Consider the following 24,781-nt stretch of genomic DNA (forward strand, 5'->3'; position numbering starts at 1 on the left):
AAAGTAGCCAAACGCTGATTTCATATTGAAATTTTTTTAAGTTGATCGTTTCCGTAAGAAGTTGATTTACATAGCAGCTTTGGAATTTTAAACAAATATATTATAACAATTTCAATTTGAAATATATTCAACTTACTCAATGCCAAAAGCATGATGGCGTATGAGTAAATAACGAATTTCGACGGGTTCGGTCGCTCTGTGCGCATCGGTGCAAACGGTTGTTCGAGTTTTGCAACGTCTCTCATCAATCTTGGCCATTTTCTTGCCAATACCGAAAACGATACAACACTAAGAAAACCTGTAGAGTAGAATATGATTTTTGCTGAAAAAAAAATTTAAATTAAGAACAGGACTGCCGTAGCTTTGTATGCACCACGTCTCAGGCATGTACCGATCTTCTCGTCTTTAAAATAAAGGCAATGCCAAACTAATGCCAATGCGTGAATCTATTAACCACCTCTGTGACGTGGTTTACGACCGTGGGCTATAACTTTCGGAAATCGGATCCGTCAATCAATAATTGCAATAGGCTGTTTCTAACGAAAGTATCGATAAAAAATATACTCACTGAAATTTTCCAATTCAAGTTGTATAGAGAAGTGATAGAAACTCAGACAGGAGATGAGAAAATGAGCAACTATTAGGAGAATGTTGAAAATGTAGCAAAAAGATCGTGTCTTGCATCTGGAAAGATATAAAAATTCATTTAGAATAATGGAAGTTGCATTATTTAACTAATCACAATAATATTAATAGAACTCGCCTCCTGTTGTATAAATGTCAGTTTAATGTTTTTCATAAATAGATAATTGATTGATATAAGCAATACAAAAATATATCGTACTTATTGCTAATTCAAATGTTGTGATGCTTACCTTAATTCGTTTATCGAAGGCTTGTTAAGCCCCAAAACTGGAAAAAACCCAACCCAGCGAGACAAGCGCATCACATGCCTGATGCAAATATGGAATTCGCATTCCAAATTTGAATTATCGCTTACATTCATTGTTTAAAATTGGAACACGGAAATGTGAGAACAGCCGACCCCATGAATATTCACTAGTAGTAGAACATCAAATACATAATTTTGTCTGTTAAGCACGAACTTTATCGTCAAAGTATTGTCGTTAAAATCTGACAGCAATAATTGATTGGTTAAGTTTTTTGAATAAACGTTTTAATTATACGTTGTACGAATAAATATTTGTTATTTGAGTTGATAAAAATTAAATTACTATGAATAAAATTCATTAAATGGCAATTCATCTAATACATAAATTGTTATAAATAGGTATAGATCTTCATGTTTTTTATACGTGATTATTTTTATAGAAAAGTGTTCAAATGGGCAGGAGGGCATGGACATTCTCAGTGTGAAGGATTCACTCGGAAATGTGTTGCCGGCCATATTTCGTGTTCCTAGATAAATATTTGTCTTAATAAGTTTTCTATTGCATTAGTATTAAATAACTCTTAAAATAAATAAAATATAAACTACACCTAGTTAATGTTTGACCATATTATTTAGTATTCATTTGACATTAAATATTACAATACAAAAACAATTTACCGTAGGTAAACGTTAAATCCTGTGCTAGCTTCAATAAATTACTTCGTGAATTATTGTCCTCATTATCGATAAAATCAACATGAATATTTATTTATGATTTCTTTTGCTTGTGTTATCTGTTTTTAAATTGATTAAAGAAAATACAGACATAAGTGCCACGTTAAATCTGACTTGTTTTAAGGCAAATATTCAGTAAACAGTATTGTGGGTAAACCAATATATTACTATTAACCGGTGGTGGTGATAGTCGGTTCTAGATGCTTCCTTGATCACCATGACATACAAACATGAGCTGCCGAACAAAGAGAGAAAGAAAACGTTATGTATATAACAATATAAATAATAATTTTGGACATTGTTTGCTCACCATAGATACATAGACACATTTGCATTATTTACATCAAACAAAATTAAATTTTGAAAAATTTGAAATTATTTTATCTTTAAAGGTCATATTATTTTCAAGATATTTAAAAAAAGGGTCAAGTAGTCTAATTTAATAAACGTGTTTTTAAATAATTTTCGTCTAGTGTTACACACAAGTGTTCTTCTATGCCTATCTACTCGCCTCACTACTACGGAGATTGAACGTTAATTTACCATAATAGTAAAACTGAACTCCATCTTAGTTAAGTGGATAACTTTTAACGAACTTAGGTCTAAATGACGTTTCATTAGGCTAAAGGCTTCATAAATTATATCTATTTGTTACACTGCTGTAAAACAAGTAATCGTTTCTTACGTAGACTTCAGAATACCAATTATAATTTAATTATAATACTTTTAACTAAATATCATTCTGCGTAGTTTATTTAATTAAAGTTATGTATGTTCGTTACAAAACTAGCGGAACGAGACAAAGAGAAATCAAAAAAGATGGAGGAGGCTTTTGCCCTAAAAGCCATACAAAAACTAGACCACTAAGAAAGAACACAACACAACTAAAACTAATATTGCAATATTGTAATTATGTATTATAATTAAATTATAACTGGTATTCTGAAGTCTACGGTAGAAACTATTACTTGTTTAACAGCAGTGTAACAAATAGATATAATTTATGAAGCGTTTAGCCTAGTGTCTTAAACATGGGTTTGATACCCGTAAGAGCGCATTTAACACTCATGAAACTGGCGTGCTTTAAACTTAAAACCCAAAATTAAAATTTAAACCCAAAAAGTCGACGGTGTCAGGTAGAGAAGGTTGTTCACTTTCTTATTATAAATGATTACGGAATAGAAAGAGAATTCTGAAGCCTAACCTAACCTAAAAGGTTGTATCAGCATAATACCATGAAATTTACTATGCAGTTTCATGTAGGTGATGAAATGTGGTTAAATAATACTTTCATGTGTGTCCCATTCTTATCTGCATACAATTTGCATTTCAGCAAATTGATTAATTTTCAAATGAATAATTCAAAAATGAAAATATCTCTGATCATTCGAACTGCTCATTGGATTTGAAAAACAAAGAAATCGTAGGCAACGTTCAATAAGTTAATGTATATAATTCTGTTCAAATATCTTATCAGGTCGGAATTTCTTTATGTTTACAAATAATTCTAAATGTTTCATAGTTTATGTCATGTGCGTTCTTTTAATATGAGGTAATAATCTTGAGCCAAATAGTTTTTCGGTTTGTAATGAATGCCTGAGTGTATGGTAGCCTTGGCTGTGTTTAGTAGGTCAGCGCTCCATTGTCAGATCCTCTAGCAGTTGGAGCCTTCAAATTATTAATGAATCTGTATTAATATTTTTAGCAGTGTTGGCCTAGTGGCTTCAGCATGCAACTCCTAACCATGAACCATGCAACTGAAGTTCGATCCCCGGTAAGCCCGACTGACTTTCTGTCTTTGTGCGAATTCAACATTCGCTTGAACGGTGTGCCTACTTGCCTATTAGATTAACAAATGATCATGTAACGGAAACAGAAATCTGAGGCCCAGACCTGAAAAGGTTGTAGCGCCATTTATTTATTTTACTTTATCAATATTTTTTATTATAAGTAGTGTTTTCAGTGACATTCCTGATGTCGTTAGTTTAATTACCGGAGCAAACAAAGGACTTTCCAAGTGCCGATATGATGCATGCTCATACGGTGAAGGAAAACATCGTGAGGAAACCGGCATGCATTAGATCCAACAAAGCCTACGGAGTGTATTAGACACATATGCACTTACTTGCCTATTAAAAATACTTATGATCACGAAACAGACCCGACAGACCTAAAAGATTCTAGTGCCACTAGCCTGTTTTATCCTTTTAAAAACAATTTTCATCTTTGTACTGCAACACACGAAAGTCACATTATTAATAACCATTGGATTAGCTTTTACATTTTTGTTTATATTATTATTATGTATATTAAGATTTTACTTTATTTTAGTTATTGTTAGTGTTACAGGTTTGGTTTTAGGTTCTTTTTTGTTAATGTTTTATGCACTTTTTGTACTTTACCCTCTGTACGTGTTTCTTTTCAATTGTTCCATAGCAGGGTTACCGGGAAGAAATCGCTTGTTAGCGATAAGGCTGCTTGTTTCCTAATAACTTATGTAATGTATGTAAACTGCATGTATGTTTTTCTTTAAGATAACGAAGTGTAAATAAATAAATTGTTCCTGGACAGTATTTTGTCTCTTACTGACTAGATATTTAGTATAGATTCGTTTTGAAACTAAGGTTTGTAAAACTGTCTCTATGTAATTTATTGAAATCAGCGGATAAATTATCATTATTAAATAATATTCAATCGTTGACAAAATGTACTAAATTCACAAAGGCAATTATGCTAGAATTACTAGAAGTACGCTTCGGGAAATTGCTCTAATTTACCACATTCGCTACGTAGTGAAGTCAGTCAGAAACTTTTTGTCTAAAACGTAATCTATTCTGTGTAATTAAAGAGATAACGTTTATTATCTAAATGCATTTTCATACTTCAACTTACAATAATCTGACAAAAATTGCGCTCGTGCCATCATAATATCCAGAGGGCCGGTGGCGTAAAGGTTGATAGCGTGGCGGGATACCGACAAGGCTCCACTGTCCGTATCCGGCCTAGGGCGTTTACTGGTGGCACTGTGAAGTTTTAGTCGATATGCATAGACTGCATATCTATACTCTCTGGCACTGTACCCAGGAAGAATGTATGAAGAAAATCGTGTGCATGGAAAACAAAATTAATTTATTTATATAGGTTATTTCATCTAGGTATGACATTTAACAAAATAGCAAACATTATCCTTCTATACAATATTCACATAATGCTCAACTTTATACATTGCAATTAATCAAAGTAATCATAGAAATAAAAACTAGACAAATACTCCTTTGTCAAATTGTTCATAAAAACTTCACAGAGATGCAGGGTCATGAACTGTCTTATTGTGCCGTTTCAGAAACTTCCAAATGTACTCGGTAATAAATAGTAGTATGACGATTGTTTAATAACATTTATGGTAGTTTTTATAAAGTATTGAACATTGGCGACTTTTCAATTTCTATCTTTATCGTATTGTAGCAAAATTAATTCATATTTTACGATAGCTCCTGCTACCTAAAATGAAGAAATATGTTTGAAAATAGATTTTACAAGTACTATATATAGAATAATTTAGATTCCTGAATAATTATTGTTCTTGAGAAGACCAGAGAGTTTCTTAAAGAGCACCAACAACATATCGGTACCTAAGAAAAAAATAACATAATAACATTAACTTTATAACATTTTAAAGGTACTTGTATTATTTATCCTACATAGTAATCATAATCAAGATGTATAAACAAAAAACTATTATAAATTTAACTAGTTTCGTCCCTATAGCAGTGTAAAATGTTTGCAGCTCAGCTGTATTGTGATTCTTATTCTTTAAGCGAAGAAAGCACCAGCTCTACGTCAGCGATACTATCTATCAGACGCCGTATTAAATCATGTGCATTAGAACTATTCGGCCCAAGAGTACCAACTCTAAAGGGAAGAAAATAATTAATTATTCTTCGCCTGCTCTGCAGTTGCTTATGTGATTATCCATGGGAGGTGAGATCGGTCCTGTCCAAAGGCATCCCAAAAATAATAAATACATAAATAAATGGTAGAGAATTCATATCTGTAAAATGAGAGAAAACTTTTCTTAAAAGTATTATTGTAAAAAATGTAATATTTGTTAAATAAATTAGTTATGTTTTATCTGTCCGTACCTTCTTTCCATAGACAAGTAATAGAAGTTACGTATAAGCAAGAAGGTGATCAGCCTTCTACGCCTAACACACGGCGTCAATTTATTACTTGCCGGTTTCCTAGCTATGTCTTTTTACCTTAACGAGAAACTGCTAAACACACAAATAGGCAGAAAGTCCAAGGTGCACGCTGAAGCAACTAGGCCAACAATACCTTAAAGTAAAACGTATTCATAATTGAAATTATATAGATATTACCTCTAACAGTTTCTGTCTAGACAGATAAAATAAATCCAATCCACTTAATGAGATGATCTGGTGCTGTAATTGATATTTTAATCTTTTTATCTGAAAAATAAGACATTTGTAGTTCCACTACTACTCTCCGATAGCCCCTGGCTACCGATATAATGCCACCTGGGCCAGGTGAAGGGTGCTACGGTGTCAGATTCTGCGTCACATATGTTACATAATCAGTGTTTTATAGAACCAAGATCAAACGTAAAGCAATGAAAACACGAATTCTGTTCACGAGTTTTCAACGTAATAATAATCTGGAATTACGTTAACTTGGCTTTGTGTAAGAGGTATAAGATTTTTTTATGATTAAGTAGGAATGGAATACTCATAAAAGTTAATTACTTCAATATTGTAGGCCGCGCTGTCGCATTTGTACAATTCTGGTAGCGCCTTTTGAGAATGCAAGTGAACATCGCCGGCTGCCAAAAGAACTCCACTTGCACGAAACAATAACCAGGCAAGTGAGTAAAAGTAATAGATACGATTTATAACTGTGCCCTTTGCTTGACTGACGCTAAAAAATATAAAACCTGTATAGTTGCACACGGTGGCTACAACCGCTGCGCAACATCTATATGCGCAATTGTCATTTGTTTACGATATTAGCGTTAAAAAATTACTACTATTCGTATAATACATATATAACTTTTGTAATATGATAGGATTTTGATTTTATTTCCGGTTCTCCTTGAGTAAAGCTCTCCTGGATTTGTTTATAAGTTTTATACATATGATGTTGGTAACCAAATACTTTTTTGACAAAATTTTTGGCTACCCAAAGGAGAAAGTATACTATATAATTTACAATATATAACTAACTATCTTCAATACTAATCGTAATACAATTAAGAGTTATATAATTTTGACACTGTACATATACCGGCAAACATCTTGAACACTAAGCAAGGGAGTGGGGGTAAGTTAACGCATCGTACATGTACGTGGACGCAGCGCTGGACACAAACGTCAACTGATTTACCAATCACGCGATCGACACGGCACTCTCCCGCCACCGTACACCACCGCCCGCCACCCCCCTCTCCAAGTGATACCTAAAAATCGCTTCTGCGCAAGCAAGATCATATGTTCAAGATGTTTGCCGGTATCTGTAACTAACAAACCTTATGCCTAGAAAAAGTTGCAGACAGATAAAATACAAATTATTTAGGTTACTGAGTAATATCAATCCTCCAAGACACTTATCTACCCTCTTCACGAGCTGTGATTGATGGACGTAGGCTATGCGCAGGCGCCGCCAAAGATATACTCTTTTAACCAAATTTTGTTGTAACTGCAAAAATGTATGCATTTATTATTAATACTCTAATGTATGTAACCCTTTCTTAATCTCAAAAAAGACACTTTCTGATATCGACGCTGGAGATAACTAAATCACGAAGTAGTTATATGGTCACAGCCATATAAAAGCGACTTAGAAATAAGGAGAGGAAAGCGATAATGTACGAAATGCCGTTGTCTTGAGCTGAAATCAAGTTATCCACTATATCAAGCGATGCAGTAGTAGTACTGCGGTCATTTGTAAAGCATGACTGAAACACAGTATATTACAGGCTTCACAATGCTTACTTATGATAACTTGGTTGTTAACTACTCGTTCCAGGATCTTGCATGCTATACAGTAACATTGTGAACTTAATTATTATTCCAATTGCACATCGCATTAAATAACTTTTTTTTAAGGGCAACGTTACAAATATTTGAAGGTCTATTAAACAATTGTTCTTCTTCGGCTTCGGCAAGATAAGTTGTAGGGTATGTTTGGTTTGTTTAAGTTATTATTTGTTTAATTGCTATAAACAAAGCCATTTTATTATCATAATTTTGGTTTCCTTTTAGACCTAATTAGTTTGTTTCTAAATAAAAAAATAGTTTATAATCCGATTCTGCAATAATGCTATATACCTACGGGAAAGTATATTATGATAATATTTTAATAAAAGCTTATACTTACGTTGTGTGCTTTCATTTCATTCTCATACATAACAAGTCGTCGAAGGAAAACATTAAGTCTGTTATACCTCGACGCGAGACCCATACTAATTAATATGATTATCAGGTCTTGGAAGTTCCATAGAACTGTTGCTAACTTGCTCAAAATAAATATCGGTATTGCCAGCCACAGGGTATATTCACCTATCAAAAGTGTAATAGTCAGTGACTCACAGATTACACAAGTCACATTTTTTTCGTCAATATTTCGTTAATTATTTTCTAAGAACCATATAACAGGGCCCGATACTTTTAAAATATATATAAAAATATGAAGTGAGAAATTTGTTGACTCAAATATCAACATTAAGAAATAATTCACAAAGAAAACGATGTTTTAAATTAAATTTGTTATTAATTACGTTTGTATGAAATATACAACACTGGTCTTTCAAAATTACTATTCGATTTTATACTCTTGTTTCTAAGTTTCTTTAATAATAAAACATAATCATTGAGCGAGATTTATTTTATATTTTATAAAAGATTATAATACTGATTAAATTTTTGAAACGTTTCCTAGACTAGACGAATCTATGGTCCAATTTCTCAGGATTTAATTTGTTTCGAATGAGTTTCAAAGGACATTCCGGACATTAGGATCATTCCGAATCGTTCAATGACCGCTCATAAATACCGGTGATTGAAACGTGTGGTTTTAATTGTATCCATTATACGATTGAAGACTAAAGTTGTTACATCATGTCAAATCCCTCTAGAGGTCAATGAAAGCAGAACTTTAGTTGGTTACTAACTAGTAGGAACTAGTTAGTTGGTATGCAACTACAGATTAAATATTATTAGGAAACGTTTCATAATAAATTATAAAGAATTAACAATTATTAAGCAAAAGTAAATTTTCAACATTATTAACCAATATTATCAACAAACCAGTCTTATACCCTAAAATCTGGCGTTGATTTTTATTATTGATTGATTGTTTTGGATAATGAGATTTATTCTATAGGAATATAAAAATTAATCCCTATTTCCCTTGGTCACGCCATCACGCTGGACCGTTTTCGCTAATACTTTTTTTTGTGTTTGTTATTGTCAGGAGAAGAAAGAAAATGTCATTTCTTTCTTCTTAGCACAGAAATTTATTATTAAGTAATTATTAAGAGAAAGTATTATTATATTGATAAAATACATATAAAATAATTACAGTCGCTAATTGTTTGTGGCATTAATTTTGCAAACAGTTATATCTCGCCTGTGGGAATGTGGGAATGAGAACATAATTATTTATATATGCGCCAGAAAAGCTAACAAAGAATTTTGTACATCATAAAGCATTTTTAGTTAATTGTACCAATTCATCGATATTCATAGTTAAGACAGGATAAAGTTTGTCTAGACCGCTAGTTCATAATAATTATTAACGAATATTGTTCAAAAGAAGCAATAAGGATCACGAATTTATCTTTTGTTGGCATAATATTATTACTAGTGTGTCTCCCGACTTGAATTTTAGGCATTTAAGATATACGCGAATCATTCTTAAAGGATATTTTTGCATCTACCATATTTCTTAGTCTAGCGTTCTATTTCGAAGTAGTTATTCTAAAAATTCTGGGCCTCACAATATACGCTGTGCGCATAAACATTAAATCTACGTATATGAATTAAACCTTACGTTTTGTTATTAGAAAGCCGTGTGAACTGAGAATGTACCGTTCGAAGTACTCTTGAGGTGGACAATCGAGGCCTGTCGATGACATCATACTTAGCATGTGCTCCACTGCAATCAAGCTTTCAAGAATTAGGACAACTAGGAAACTGGCAACAATTAGGAAATTATTTATTCCCTAATGGTCATCGCACTGAACTAAGAAACAATAACATTGAAGAAATACTAATAAGAATTATCAGGAAACCAGTATATTGCCCTGAAAACTAAATTACTTAAACTACTCGATAGCTACATTTTTTTGTTGTAAATATTGCAAATTTTAAAAAGTTAATATATTATTCAACTTACCAAATGCACAAGATACTGTATATCCAGCGACAAATAAAAGCCGTTTTCTGATTTTGGTGTCCGGAGGAAAATGCAAGCTACATTTGGTTTCCAGTTCCAACCACAACTTTGATAGAGAGCGCCACTTTCTTGCCAGTTTCCACGTTATGAGCATAGATAATAGACCATTGCCATAAAATATAGAGCCTGACAAGCGAGCTATTACACTACCTAGTAATAATATTATACACATTATAATCTTTCGTAATCATTTACTATGTGGACAAGAAAAAGAGACACTTGTATAAAACCATCATTGTAGGCACATGTAGTCTTTAAATCTTCATTAATGAAATATATAGGGTACACCTAACCAATGTCGCCTTAACTTATGGACGCCTATACCTCTAACAGAGATTTCGAATAGCGATGCGAACAGAGATTCCGATTTTAATAATAAGTTTTTATTCCGCAAGATTTGATTGCATCAGCGCTAGGGATATTGAGAAAACTACTTAAAACTTGCATACAAAAACGTTGGCATATGTATCACTGGAACTTATCGACTAAGATGCAATTCTTGAATTGAGGATGTAGAACTGACAGTATATTGATATCAAATCGAATCACAAGATCGTGAAATTCTGTTTCGTTGAAAGTACTCCTTTTTTTATTTTACAGGAGTCAAACGGGCAGGAGGCTCTCCTGGACACTTCCACTGCCAGAAGGCTTGCAAGCGCGCTGCCGGCCTATTAAGAATTGGTACGCTCTTTTCTTGTAGGACATTAATATATCGCATTCATAAATTATCTACGAAGTAGTCGAACAGATGAAGAAATGTATCTATAATTCTAATAGTAATTGAATGTGTGTGTCTCGTAAGGGAGTTGAAAGTTTATTAAAAGCCGTCTGGCAGAGTGAGTGACCATGGACGGTGGTATCGCTTAACATCAGATGATTCTCCTGCCTGTTTACCTCCTGATGATAGCTGCAATTATCTTCAAGAGAATAGCGCAAAATTCGCTATTCTAAATGTTTCGCTGTAACACGTGTTTTACAATGTTAGTTACAGCTTCATTCCTATAACGCTTAATTATAATGAAACAAGTTTCAAGGAAAACGTGTTCCCATATTGTACCGTTTTATTTCGCCACGTGCGATGTACAGTATTTTCCTACAAGAAATATTAATTAAAAACCCTTTAATACAGGTTTCATTAAGATAAGGTCAGCGCAAAAATGTTCGTGTAATTAAAGAGTTTGTTTAAATTAAAATAAGATATGGTTTTAAAGACAATGAAAAGAATCGCTCAGTGAAAAGTTTGTTGAATATTTATTCAAAAAATTGAATTGTGGGTTGAAACTATTATTCTATGAAAGTTCAGCGACATGGCTTTCCTTAGTAACGTCTTTTGTAAGCAAAAGTTTGGTTTAGGTTTTATTAGATGCATAAAGTAAGTCGCTAACCTAATCATACATTTTACAAGTAAAGATTTGAAGACGATACTTCCATGAAACCTTTTATTACTTTTTTTAACAACACCATTTTTTAAAGTATTTTTATTTAGCTTTATCATCGAGCGTCGAGGCAGAATACGAAATTTCACCTTTATCACCTCGACGCGTGTCGTTTCACAACTGATCGTTTGAAGACAGTTTTTGCCGCGCACCACCACTATGCGTTACCAGCTGACCATTCAAGTATTTCCAAACCAATTCAACTTAGGGTCCTTCAAGAAAAGACCGTACCAATTCTTCAAATGCTGGTAATGCACTTCTGAATCCTATTGCACTTGCTATTTTAGCTGTATATCTTTTTCTAGTATTTGTTTGTTATATTACATAATATGGATTACTATACAAACCATTTGGATTTTGATTCCAGCCATTAAGAGTTCGAACAAGTTTCCAAATAGAAGAGATCTCAAGAATTATTAACATTACTAACATTGTTATAGACATTATTAATGCCACTTTACCACCATAAGTCGGTATACCAAAGGTCTTAGCGAATGCAAACATACACGTCGCCGTTGGCAAAAAATCCTGAAATTAAAATGACGAATCTGATCTAATTAATTATAGATACAGTTCAAGTGCAATACAGGACCTCATTGTTTAAATTGAAATATAGAAGATTTAATTATATCTACATATGATAGGTAGGTGTTTTATTTTGATAATAGGTTTTTACATTAATCTCTTATAAAGTGAATTGTAATGTTTGTTTCACCGACATTTTAAGACAAGAATGTGCTTGAACTGAGATACCAACAAATGAACTTTTAAAGATTCGTTGTAGATATAACCCAGTGCCTCCGAATTCGATTTGCGTGAAAAAAATTTTTTTTACAATATAAATCTATGTATTTGTAATCTTATAAAAAACGATCTTTATCTATAAATTAACATAAACCTGTCGCTTGACTGGGATAAAAATCGAACACCACAAGGTTGTTTTAAAAATAAGTGAAATTTTACTTAACAAACATTACGCATTATCCGAGGTCAAGGATTACGAGGTGTAAAGTATGATTAACTTACGTCTTCCCGTTTCGAGGTGTTTATGTAAATTTTTCTTTGGGCTTTCATATTTCTGGTGTCACGTTTCCTGTACAAAGCTCAATTGGTATAAAATACAATTGATAGTGTTCGTGACTGAAATTGAAGGAAAATTTTTATGACAAAATAAATTTTCACAAAACCAAACTTCGATAAACTGTTTACAAAGTGTGATTAGTCATATATTAATGTCATAAAAGTCTAGTAGTATTGTTAAATGGCATGTCAAGGATACATTAGACAATTCAAAGGCCTTTTGTAACTTTACAAATATAAGTATATATAGAAGATTCTGTAAAAAAAGGAGTAAGTAAGTACACAAGCCACACACTAGGATTCCCTGTGGACAGAAGCAGGCCTCTGGCAGGGAGTCTCTTTCTAATTCCATATTTTTACTACTGCACAAGAAGTGTAGTTTTGGTTTGAACATAAGATAGGTTTAGGATGCTTAAGATTGTTGGTGAATGTATAAAATTTTGAATTGAGGGTGAAAATGTTTCTTTTGAGAAAGTGGTTTAAGATAAAAGAGAAAGACCGTTGCGCGAAAGAGCGTTTTCGGATAGCTTATCTTTATTACAATTCTACTGTATTTGTAATAAAACTTAGGTTAAAAGTGAAATTTGATTTATTTATTTAAACCATATAGGGTTACCAGTAACCATAACCAGTTAACCATACAGTATATGGGACAGTTCTAAGGTATGAGGAACGTCAATCATTCATAAATCTCAAGACTAGAGAGCTTTGTAGAGCTTTTTCTTTAAGTTCAACATATTGAACAGAGCCCAAGACAAGATTATAACTTGAGATACGATTAGATCATTAAACTAAGTCTACATCGACTTATGGGCCTTAATTATCTTTTTATCTAGATTTAATGAATTAACAGTTAATCATGGATGAAGTATGGTTTCCGTGTGTAAAAATGTTTTCATTCACCTTACGAGTTTTTTATAGAAGGGTTATCGGACACTCAATGCCAGAGGGTTCGCGAGTGCGTTGCCGGCCTTTTAAGTATTGGTACGCTCTTTTCTTCAAGGTTCCTAATTTAAATTGGTACGGAAATAAGAATAAGTGTTAGTTGTGTATATAAATATATTTTGATTGGTGTATAGAAGGGGTTCAAACAGACGATCTCAGGATTCATCGTCGTAGGTATATAGAGTAGAGATCTTTTATAAAAAAAATTGTAAGTTTGCATTGTGCTTTAGTAAAATTATACAATAAGACTTAGCCAAAGAGATGCCAGTAAGTAGTAACTAAGATTAAAGCGCCTCCAAGTCAGCTTAAATTCATATAGAAACTTTGTGGTCTGAAGCTAACATACGGGGTCGAGTGTATATAACCAGTTTTAAAGTTTACACTACTGTACCAGGTCCCAACATTACTTTGGTAAAAAAGATCTTTTAAACCAACGAATTTTTAAACCATTCTAAATCTAATATTGTTGTTATTAAATATCGGGCGTGAAATATTGTAGCAGACTTAACTACTCACATTATTCTTAAACAACAAACATATAATTTAATGGACGACGCTGAGTAAAGCTTTTACAAGTTCTGTACCATAAAAATTTAGTGTTTGGTGGACGTTGATACACCATTTTAACGATAAACAGTAAGCTCTGCTACCTTGATATATCCTTGACTCACAATTAATAACGAAAACAGCTTTTGGATAAAGAATAAATATAGTAACAATGAGAAAGGTTACACTGACGGTAATTAATCTATGCCTTTAAGTGTTAATTAAGATAATACTTCAATTTAAATTTCCTTTATTATATTTATATTTTTCCTTTACTAATACGAGGGAAAAATTTACAAAAAGATATATATTTTTGTACCTATATAGGTTCTTAAAAAAAGTGCTTCATGTAACTTTTGTTGCAAATCTGTCCTCTTGTACAGCTTGCCCTTGTGGCACAAAGGACTCCTCCAGCTCTTTCCAGTGCTTCCTATCCCTGGCAAGTCTTTGCCACACTTTTCTAAAGTCGTTTGACCACCATGCGCATGGTCTACCTCCCCTCCGATTGGTGTTGTAGCGAGGTGTCCATTGATTGACTTTTTTGGACCATTTTGCTTTTTCGCCTCTGAGCCCTGTTAATCTCCATTTAAGCATTTTGGTTCTGGTCATTATGTTTTCCCAGTTGGTGACCCTGCGGCTGTTTTCCTCATCATTCCGTATTTAACCTAGTATATTCCTTCTCTGACAAGTCAAAAGCAAGCTTTTGACTTGTGACTTGCTTAGTGGTCCAAGTTTCGCAGCCGTACGTTATAATAGGTAAGATGTAGGTGTTGAAGATGCTCCTCTTGATCCTTAGTGGGTACTCTGGTTATTCTGCAGGATGTGTTTTAATGACCAGTATCTTTTCTAGGCATTTGAGATTCTTCTCTCTTTTCATATATTCTATATTTTCGTTGTCTAGGATAATAGTATGTGGTGTTTAGTCTGTCATGGTTTTTACAAGGTGTGCATGTGGTATTTTGTGGAGGATCCAGACCGAAATCGAGCTTGCTCGATTCAGGTTGGTGTTCGTGAAGTTATTTGGTGATACGGTTGAGAATGATTTTTTCAAAGACTTTATATACGTTGGACATAAGACTGATAGGACGATAGTTGCTGAGATTTTCTTTGTCTCCTTTCTTGTGGATTAGGATTATTGTGCTTTGTGTCCTTTGTGTACCAGTGTGTCTAAATTAGCATTATTTCAAAATATTATGAATCACCCTCAACAAATTGTATAAAATAAAAATATCTATTACAAACGAGTTTTGAAATAATTGTATTTTTCAGTCCATAAGGTGAAATATGATATATATAGCCTTTTCTCCGTAATTTTGAAAATATTAAGTAAGACTAATAAAAATTATATGAAATGAAAATCATCTACTAATTAAATATCTTTTTATATATCTTATGGCATAGTATCCTTCAGTGTCATGTTAAAATTGATAATATTGGAGGTTTGTTGTTCATCTCCCCGGTTATCATATTGTACTAACACCAATACGTAAGTTATAACGGAACTTGCAACCTGAAAAATAATATGGTCATTATTTGTATGTATGTATGTATTTGTATTATCATTTACTTGGTTATTCTGTGTTAACATTGACAGCGTCTGTGGTATATAATATATCAAATAAATATTATTGAATATATCAAATACAAGCTACGATAATCCAGACTGGCATATGTCAAAAAATATTATTGTGTTATCTCATCACACGAACAATGAGGCGCGGGTTATGAATGTTTTCTGTAAAATAAATTATGGTATACAAAACAAGGCAGTTAAATCATACCAAATTTCTATTAATGTAGGTGAACGCTGCCTGTGAACTTCCGAAATTAGAATAACCGTTAGCTATTAAACCGATATGATAAACTGTTTGTCAAAGACATTATTCAAAATTAAAAGGTTTGTACGGTATTTTAATGTTAATTTAAAAAAATCAATGACGCTACAACCTTTTTAGGTGTGGGCCTCAGATTTCTGTACCAGTTTCATGATCATTTGTTAATCTAATAGGTAAACAGGTGATCAGCTTTCTCTGCCTGACGCACGCTGTCGACTTTTAGAGTCTAAGGAAAACCGTTTTCCTTACGATACTTTCCTTCACAGTTTGGGCGAATGTTAAATGCGCACAAAGAAAGAATGTCCATTGTTGCACAGCCGGGGATCGAACCTACGATCTCAGGGTTGAGAGTCGCACGCTGAAGCCACTAGGCCAATACTGTTAATTAGTAGTTATAAAACTTTAATAGCGAAGATATGAAACTGGACGAAATCGATAATTTAATTAATTTTAAGTAGACTTTGAAATTAATAATTACTTGCAACAACACGGTTCTCGTTAAGTTAAAGAAGCCCATTCCGCTCAGCGCGATGTTATCTTTATCCAACTGATCTTGTAGCCTTTCTATCTGCAATAAATTAAAGGTGTTAACAGTCTATATAGCTTGTGAGCTGATTCCTTGTAGAGACAGTCACAGTTCCTGAAACATAAACATGTATCTCCGGGAATCGAATAGGTTTAAAATATATACGTTGCCTATATTTTAAAACATCTTAGTAACATATTTGTTTTATTTATGAAACGTACCAGACTTTGAATAGAGATGAGAGGACTAATTAGAGACTTTGGATGTATCAATTTGCATATAAAAACTCGTTGTATTATGAGGCCTAATAATAAATGTTATGATTGAATCTATAACTTATATTTTGTTTCCAATAACTCTTTATAAGTTGGTCTGGTTACAATGAACGGAAGTTTTACCTTTGTAGTTGTTTATAGTTAACTTGAATTCTTTCACACCTTCCACATATTCACACACACAAAAATTCATGCTTAAGTTTAATTTTGTTTGATACTTTAGTTTAGTCGTTGTATGTATATCTCTTTGTGTAGTAGCGATGAAAAGCTGTTACCACAGGACTTCTTTAGGTCTGTTATAGGCACCAGCCACTCACAAAGATGGTCAATTCCCGCAGCATATAAACCCATAAAATACCATATAGTAAACCTATTATGAAACCTAAAGTATATAAAACCGGATCAATCTTTAAAAAATATAATTTCAAAATATCGTTACAAATTCCGTTGAAATGTATGTAGAACGAGTAATAAGGGGAATTGCGTAGCGCTCATTGCAGATTGCGTCGAGCGTATAAATGAACCTAAATTATTCTGTGGACGCGTTAATGCAAGTTTAGGTATTCAAATTTCGAAGACTTTATAAGACATACATATATAAATAACAAGTTTTTATTAATATAACGAGATACTCTGAATTCCTCATTTTCAAAATTACAATGTCACTCAATAATAACAAAAAAATTACATTTATTTTCCAAGTACTTATTATTCAATATTAAAGTTTAAGACATACAATACTTTAATGGTCGTGTTATATGGAAAATGGAACAGAAATTTCATATCCGCAATACACGCACCGCTCGAGCAGTTCCTGAGCGGTCGGAGCTGTCGCTCTGCGGTCGAGTTTCGCCGTGCCATCGACTGCTTAGAGCTGCCGGACCCACTATACACGGACCGCTACAAGCGGTAAAATACTAACTAATTCATCAAGTGAAACCACGGACATTCTAAAGTAGTTGAAAAACTTTTTAGTGTCTTCCCTCAGCTGGGGACACAAAGTATGAAATATTCCATGCTGTTCTCTTGATTGCTGTATTGGACGCACATAATACGTCTTCTACGTCTACGCTTGCGTAATAGTAGTATAAGTGTTTCTTCATCGAAACTTATCTTGTAAATGAACTCAGCATCAGTATTATTTTGCGGTCGGACACAACTGCTCCAAGCAGCCGTCGTCGATTGCATTATGCGGTCATGTTGCAGTCGTGTACGACTTCGACGCGACCGCTCTACAGCACTCGGTCTCGACTGCAAATGCGGTTGAGGCCCTGAAGTTCTGTTTATATTTACAAATTAGATTCAAACATTTTTGAATCTTCGTTACGGCCTACGTAACTCATTTAATAGGTGTTTATTACTTAAGGTCTGTGGCTAGAAACAGTTATTTAACTTAACTTCTATATAATTTTAAGGAGGTAATCTTAAAACCGCTTTCCTCCACTAACATTCCACACCCTGTCACAAATGTATTACATTCTCTAGCATAGTTAAGAAGAGTTATTTGTATAGGCGGAAGAGGTCCTTGATGACCGAGGTTAGTTTGAAGGAACTTCAGGTAGCTTGTTAAATAGTATTATCAATTGTTGTTTGCAAAATGATCTCATGTTTAAGGTGAGGTGGTTTTGAGAACAAAGAATATCGTTTACTCATTTCATTGTGACTTCTTGAAGCATAATTTTGAGTTATTTTGAATCGCATTTAAACGAATATTAAAAAAAGAATGCGCCCGTTTTTTTCGTTCGTAATAGATCTCTTTGTACTTACTAGCAATATCTAAATTTCAAATTCAAATCACGTTTGATAAAAAATGCGATAAAAATTACTTACTTCAATATTGTAGAACTGAGCGCGGCATGTGTATAAATATGGTAGAGCGCGCTTAGAATTTTCGTAGATATCAGCCGCCGCTAAAACAACACAACATGTGCGTACGCAGATCCAGGCCAGAGATACTAGAGAATACATCTTTTGAAAGACGTCGCCAGTGAATCCTTGTCTATGAATAATAAATTAAATATAAATAGTTTCTTAAAAATATTTTATTAATCTTCTAAATCATTTCGTATAGTTATCAATCAATCGTTAGAGAAGTCGTCATGGAAGTGCTACGTTCGATTTTCGCCCACATAACCAGCGAAATAAAGCGCTACCCAAAATATACTATACATGTCTTTTTAAATGCATTATTATATATTTAAGAACCTGAATTAAGTAAATAATAAAGTATAAATGCTTACGTAATACCCAAGAAGAGTTGCAAGCATATGAAATAAAAGCTAAAGAAGTTGGAAAACAGTAGAATCAACCCAAATGCACTGTTAATCTTACGAACAAGCAAAGCTTGTTTCACATACGCCTCTCGTATTTTACGCCATAAATATACTTGTAAAATCTCATTATCCTGCAAGAAGAAATTTAATACATTATAAGACGACAAATAAATTTCTTAATAAATTAAGAATCTATTATCTACGAGTATCCTGGAGCGACATCTACAATCTGCGCTTGCAAATCACTGCGATGGCGTCATACTCTGCAACTCGCTAAAGATATATAGAAAATCTCCACTTAAACTAGTCGTGGATTCTCTCTTTAGGTTGGAGGAATCGTCCATCGTATTCTAATATGTTTTAGTGAGATTTTAATATACAAAGATACACCTCAATAATGTAATACTAACGAAATGCTTGAAATAAGTAGTCGTTACTTAGTAATATGAAATAACTAAATAACTATTTAGTATTGTCTTTTGTTAACATAGCTTTTCTCCTAATTTTAACGAAACGTCGGAAAATTTTAAAAATATGTTAAATAATTATAAGTTTATAATACTTAGCTTCAATCCGGTCAAAAAGTGTTTTCTTTAAATAACTATTATACACCAAAAGTATTTAAAACATCAAAGCATATAAAATACTAAGGACGTATACATTTAATATATATATATATATTAGTGGACTACGAGAATCAATCAATTTTCTCTAGTTTTCGCGTCACATTCCTCAAGTTATTTAGTCAGTTTTTGCTTCGCATCACCACTACGTGGAACCAGCAACTCACTAAAGTATTTCCGAACCAATTTGACTTAGGGTCTTTCAAGAAAAGAGCGTACCAATTCTTAAAAGGCAACGCACATGCGAGCCCTCTCGTAATGAGTGTACATGGGCCGGTATTAGTTAACAGCCTTCTCCCCGTTTTCAGTAAGATTTTATTTTCTTATAATTGTTTTACTTATAAATATGGTAATAAAAGTACCTTAGACCATTTCCTTTCCTTATTTAATTCAGAACATACAGTGGCTACACACATGTTAAGCCGACGGTACCGTGAAGTTAGTCCCATACTAATCAATACAATAAGTATGTCTTGAAAATTCCATAATATTGTTGCAACATTACTCACAAACAAGACCGGAGGAGCTATCATTTTGTAATACTCTTCTGAAAGTGCCAGTTATATTTATGTCACTTTTGATGTATTCAGGAGTATGTCAAGTTAATGGTGAATAAAATGTTTATTATCGTTTTGAATAGTCAAAATACAGGGTTCCTTGTATGGAAATATATTGTAATATATTTTGTAAAAAAAATAGTTTAGATAATATCTGCTAAAATTTAAAATAAATAATTTATTTTCATAAAACATATGTTTCATGAGTTAAGTTTACCTATCAAGAATGATAAATGTATCACTCAAAAGTTTATACTTACGATCCAACAGCAAAAATCCATGTGATTTTAATACATACTTTTTTAAAATATCTGATAATGGGCAGTCTATGCCTGTTGTCGCTAAAATACTCATAAGATGTTCAACTGCAATTTAAAAAAAACATATCAAATACTATAGAAGTTGCGCGCTATTACAGAAGAAGAGTAAGAACTCCTGGAATCTCTATTTTATATATGTAAAATAGATCTGACTTACATATCTAAACAAATGTGTGGGCTGAATAATTCGTAGACTGATTAAATTATTAAATTCATTTGATTTTAGTTAGACCTAACCTGCAGAAGACACGTGGATAGATTTGACAGATTGTTTGTTTAAAAAATGGATAAACAGAATTTCGTGCGTTATGAAACTATTTGTCAAAAAAATATTGTTAGGAACCCGACCCTAACCGCAGAATCTCTGCAGCCGAAACTTGAATGACCGAGTCAATGACTCTCTTCAACAGCCTCAGCCAGGATTCGCCTATAGTGATATAAACTTCGTGGAAATTATTTTGAACTCTATTAAATTTTTTTCGAGTAAGAACGTTATAAGGATTTTAATTTTGTATCGTAATATTTCAATTTTATTTATCGTTTTCACAAAACGCCATTCAAAGTAGCAATTATATGTTTAGTTAATTAAACTAAAACTACAAAAAAGTATATATAAAAGGGGTTTAACTTTGGTTCTAGAACGCACACACTACCACAGTACACGATGTATACGACAATTACAAAAACGAATATCTATTATCTATCTGGATTACAATCAAGTATAGAGTATTTACAATTTTCTTAACCTACAAAGTAATAATAAAATTAATTTTTTTTTTTTAAAAGATAATCAAATTTAAAAAGTTTGGTCCCTGTGCCAGTGTACCTTTAACGCTGGCAGTGTTTCCTCGCTGCATTACGATATTATCTATCATAAATTTATGGGACCAAGGTTGACCAAAATATACCCTTACCTGTTGCACCCGTTGCCATAAAAGCGGTGACCGCCAAAAGTCTTTTCTTCAAACTGTGATCCGGGGGGACATATTTAATATTTAACACCCATTCCACAGAGGCCCAGTACTTCGACAAAGCTCGCCAGCGATATGAAAGTCTCCAACATAATATCTGGGATATTACGGAAGCTGCGTAGAACATGGCGCCCGCAAAACGAGCTGTGACACTTCCTGTCACCGGAAGTTATGATTATATAAAGAATAATAAAAAATAATAATAGTAATAAATCAGTAGTGCTATAATCTTTTTAGGCCTAGGCCTCAGATTTCTGTATCAGTTTCATCATGATCATGCGTCAATCTAATAGACAAATAGGTGAGAGCCTCCTATGCCTGACACACGACGTTGACTTTTTAGGTCTTAGGCAAGCTTCCTCACGATGTTTTCTTTTCACCGTTGGAGCGTATGTTAAAATATATAGAAATAAAGTCCATTGGTGCACAGCTGGGGATCTAACCTATTTCCTCAGGGATGAGATTTGCACGCTGAGCCAACACAGCTGTTATTATTAAAAAATATAATTAAACATTTATTACTAGTATATTACAATACTTAGTATATTATTATTTAAGTTTATTGCACGATCAATTCAAATAGGCATTTATGACAATTCTTTATATGAGAGAGAATGAACTTTGTAGCACATTCTATTTCATACGCCACATTCTATGAGAATGTATTAAAAGAGTGATTGTATATAAAGGGAGTGTAGATGATTCGCCTTCCGCTTACGAATAATAAAGATGTATCTTGTAATTGTCGTGTTTCCCTTCGCACCAAAGTATTCGTCAAACTTTCCCAACAAGTTGCCCGAATTGTTTTGGCTTCCTTTGACGAGACATCGAAACCTTCCGGACTTGTTTAATCAAGTGTAAAATCCTATTTATTATTAAGAAACCAGATTTTACACATGTTGACTTTATATGAACTTCCAATTAATAAAAACTGCTCAATAATTTCTTCACCGTTTCCATGCATTGGCCTAACGAACGAGCCGCCCTCTATATTTAATTAAGATGGTGATCGCGCGTGTTAAACTTTTCTTAAAACTAGACTTTGTACAGATAATCTAGCAATGAGACTACACATTATGTAAAAAATAGTACCCAATGATAATAACTAATTACAAATATGACACCCGAAAATAAAGCCGACTAGACCATACAATATTCTATTATTATTTCGTTTCTAAATTATACATATAGACAACCAAAATTCTAATAATTAGAATAACAAAAACATACCAGGGTTAAAAAGAATGTTATGTTTTTTAAATTAATTGTTTTAGGGTACAGATTCCGTAGAGAATGACGGACATCAATAGTGGTGTTAGGAGCTCGTTCAACTCTAGGTGGGTTCAAAGTGCTGTACCTGCGGGTTCGTCTATGTAACTGATAGATATTTTTGAATAGTTAAAAAAATGTGTGCGTGTACTAGTGTACACACGTAAGAAGTAAAACTTTTTTATGACCATATTTTTCGAAAAATGATCTACTATATGCAACTTTAAAGAAATTGGTTAAATAAAGTTAAATTAGATAAAGTTAATTCAAATAATACAGTTATTTCATGTTATCGTTATTATATATTTTTGTTATTAATAGCTTCGAATCTCTTCGAATCAACAGTGGTAGGGACAAGAAAAAGATGGCACATAACCGAAAAATGTGACGGTAAACTTTTTTTCAACGCCGATAAAAGTCTCACTTCAATAAAGTTAGCCTTACCACTGTCCGTGCAAAGGTTAAAAATCCGCAGTAATTTCTTTTACAAACTGCAGTTGTGTGCATTAAGCGTAATGAGGCCTCCAGATTGGACAAGCGTATTCCAATTGGAATTGCCTGCCTAATTTGTACTGCACAAGCGTTTTATAGAGGTAAATGTTTAACAATATATTAGGAGGTGACCGCCGTTCCTATTTGTTACTTCAGTGAAAAATAACCTCTTTAAAAGTGCACGCATTACACAATGTATCGAAATAATAATTAATTAATGGCATAGATTAACAGACGTTGCAAAAGGTCCGCTTCATGTAGTTTGTTATACTGTAAGAAATCGTTTCTTTGTAATTATTTTAAATAGTTTAATGTATGTTTTTTTATGTGTATGTATTGTGTTGAAAAGTAAATAGTTACCGCATTGGAGTAATCTGTAATGCTAGCTTATTTTATTAAAAATATCAAATTTCGTTCTATATTATCACGCTATATTTCCGCGAATTCATATATTAACTTAAAGCAATCAACAATTAAGGATGATACCAAATGAGCTGTGCATGAGATGGATGTCGAAGGTGCAGCTTTCTTTTTAACCTTACAAGAACCCTTATAAGTAACTGTGTCCCTGGGTAAAACTTTCTTAACGTGTGATTGCGTCCATTATGTACAATAAAAATGTAACCATACTGAGTAGTAGGTAATTTTTTCAAGGTACGGCAATTTATGATTATAATTTCTCCTCAAAAAAAACCGAATATATTGGTGCACAACCGGAGATTAAACACCATGTAAAAGGCAATAAGAATGAATATTCCCATATAAAATCTCTTTAAATTCTTGGACGTTTCAACACACTTGGAAACTTTTGACTAAAACTTTGTATCATGCCTATACAATATTTGAATATATTTAATAGTAGTGTTTGATGATCTATACGTACTATGGTTGGCTGTATCCCTTGCCCATCCCGCCAGGGCCCTAATAACCTTCCAAATAGCACCGCACTCCGTCAAAGCCAAAGAAATCAGCACGACGGCAGCCCATATTCGCCATAGCATACTACTCAAACCCGGTACCCCAAAGCATCGCGCCCATTTGAAAATAGTATTCATGAATTGAAGAAAAGTCTGAAATTAGACATAAAATTCTTTAAACTTCGATTAAATTAAATTAAAAAGTATAGAATATACTCAATTTTTTTCAATGCTAAAACTCCCTCATATCTAAAAACCAAAATTCTTTTAGGAAATACAATTTTACTTATTTTCTCAACCTTCTTAGGCAATTCGTTTTGGATCTCCGCCATTAAGTTGTGGAAAAGGCTGCCCGACTCCATACGATTGGCTACCTTCATATTTTAAAACTCTTCTGCGTAAGCGTTAACCATATCCTATCCTGCTCAATCGTGACTTTTGTAATACTTATTTTAATAATATTCATTCATTATTCTTTTGCAAATGAGATAACAGCTACAAAGTCTATCCTATTTAAATATACAATAAAAACTCACATCATGATACGGTTGATTGGGTAAAAGCAATTCGTTACCATAGTAAAAAGTTTTCACGCCTTTCGCCTTTGTTATTTTCAT

At 33.0% G+C, this 24,781-nt stretch overlaps 2 protein-coding genes across 2 annotated transcripts; both read right to left on the reverse strand.

The window, feature by feature from the left end:
- Positions 1–5,065: 5,065 nt before the first annotated feature.
- LOC123714423 (gustatory receptor for sugar taste 64a-like) lies at positions 5,066–14,656 on the reverse strand. Its single transcript, XM_045668664.1, is given in 11 exon segments — positions 5,066–5,128; positions 6,007–6,096; positions 6,391–6,556; positions 7,170–7,339; positions 8,021–8,202; positions 9,695–9,799; positions 10,040–10,249; positions 11,883–12,063; positions 12,562–12,626; positions 12,629–12,675; positions 14,601–14,656. Coding segments are annotated over 11 exon segments (1,335 nt in total).
- Positions 14,657–15,496: 840 nt separating this feature from the next.
- On the reverse strand, positions 15,497–24,781 carry LOC123714343 (gustatory receptor for sugar taste 64a-like). Its single transcript, XM_045668563.1, has 9 exons — positions 24,701–24,781; positions 24,131–24,317; positions 21,430–21,642; positions 20,456–20,560; positions 20,001–20,185; positions 18,983–19,146; positions 18,573–18,741; positions 16,420–16,509; positions 15,497–15,616 (listed from the first exon to the last, which is right to left on the reverse strand). Exons 1-9 carry the CDS (start codon positions 24,779–24,781, stop codon positions 15,497–15,499), a joined length of 1,314 nt encoding a protein of 437 aa, XP_045524519.1.

Source organism: Pieris brassicae, chromosome 9, assembly GCF_905147105.1.
Source record: "Pieris brassicae chromosome 9, ilPieBrab1.1, whole genome shotgun sequence".
NCBI lineage: Eukaryota > Metazoa > Arthropoda > Insecta > Lepidoptera > Pieridae > Pieris > Pieris brassicae.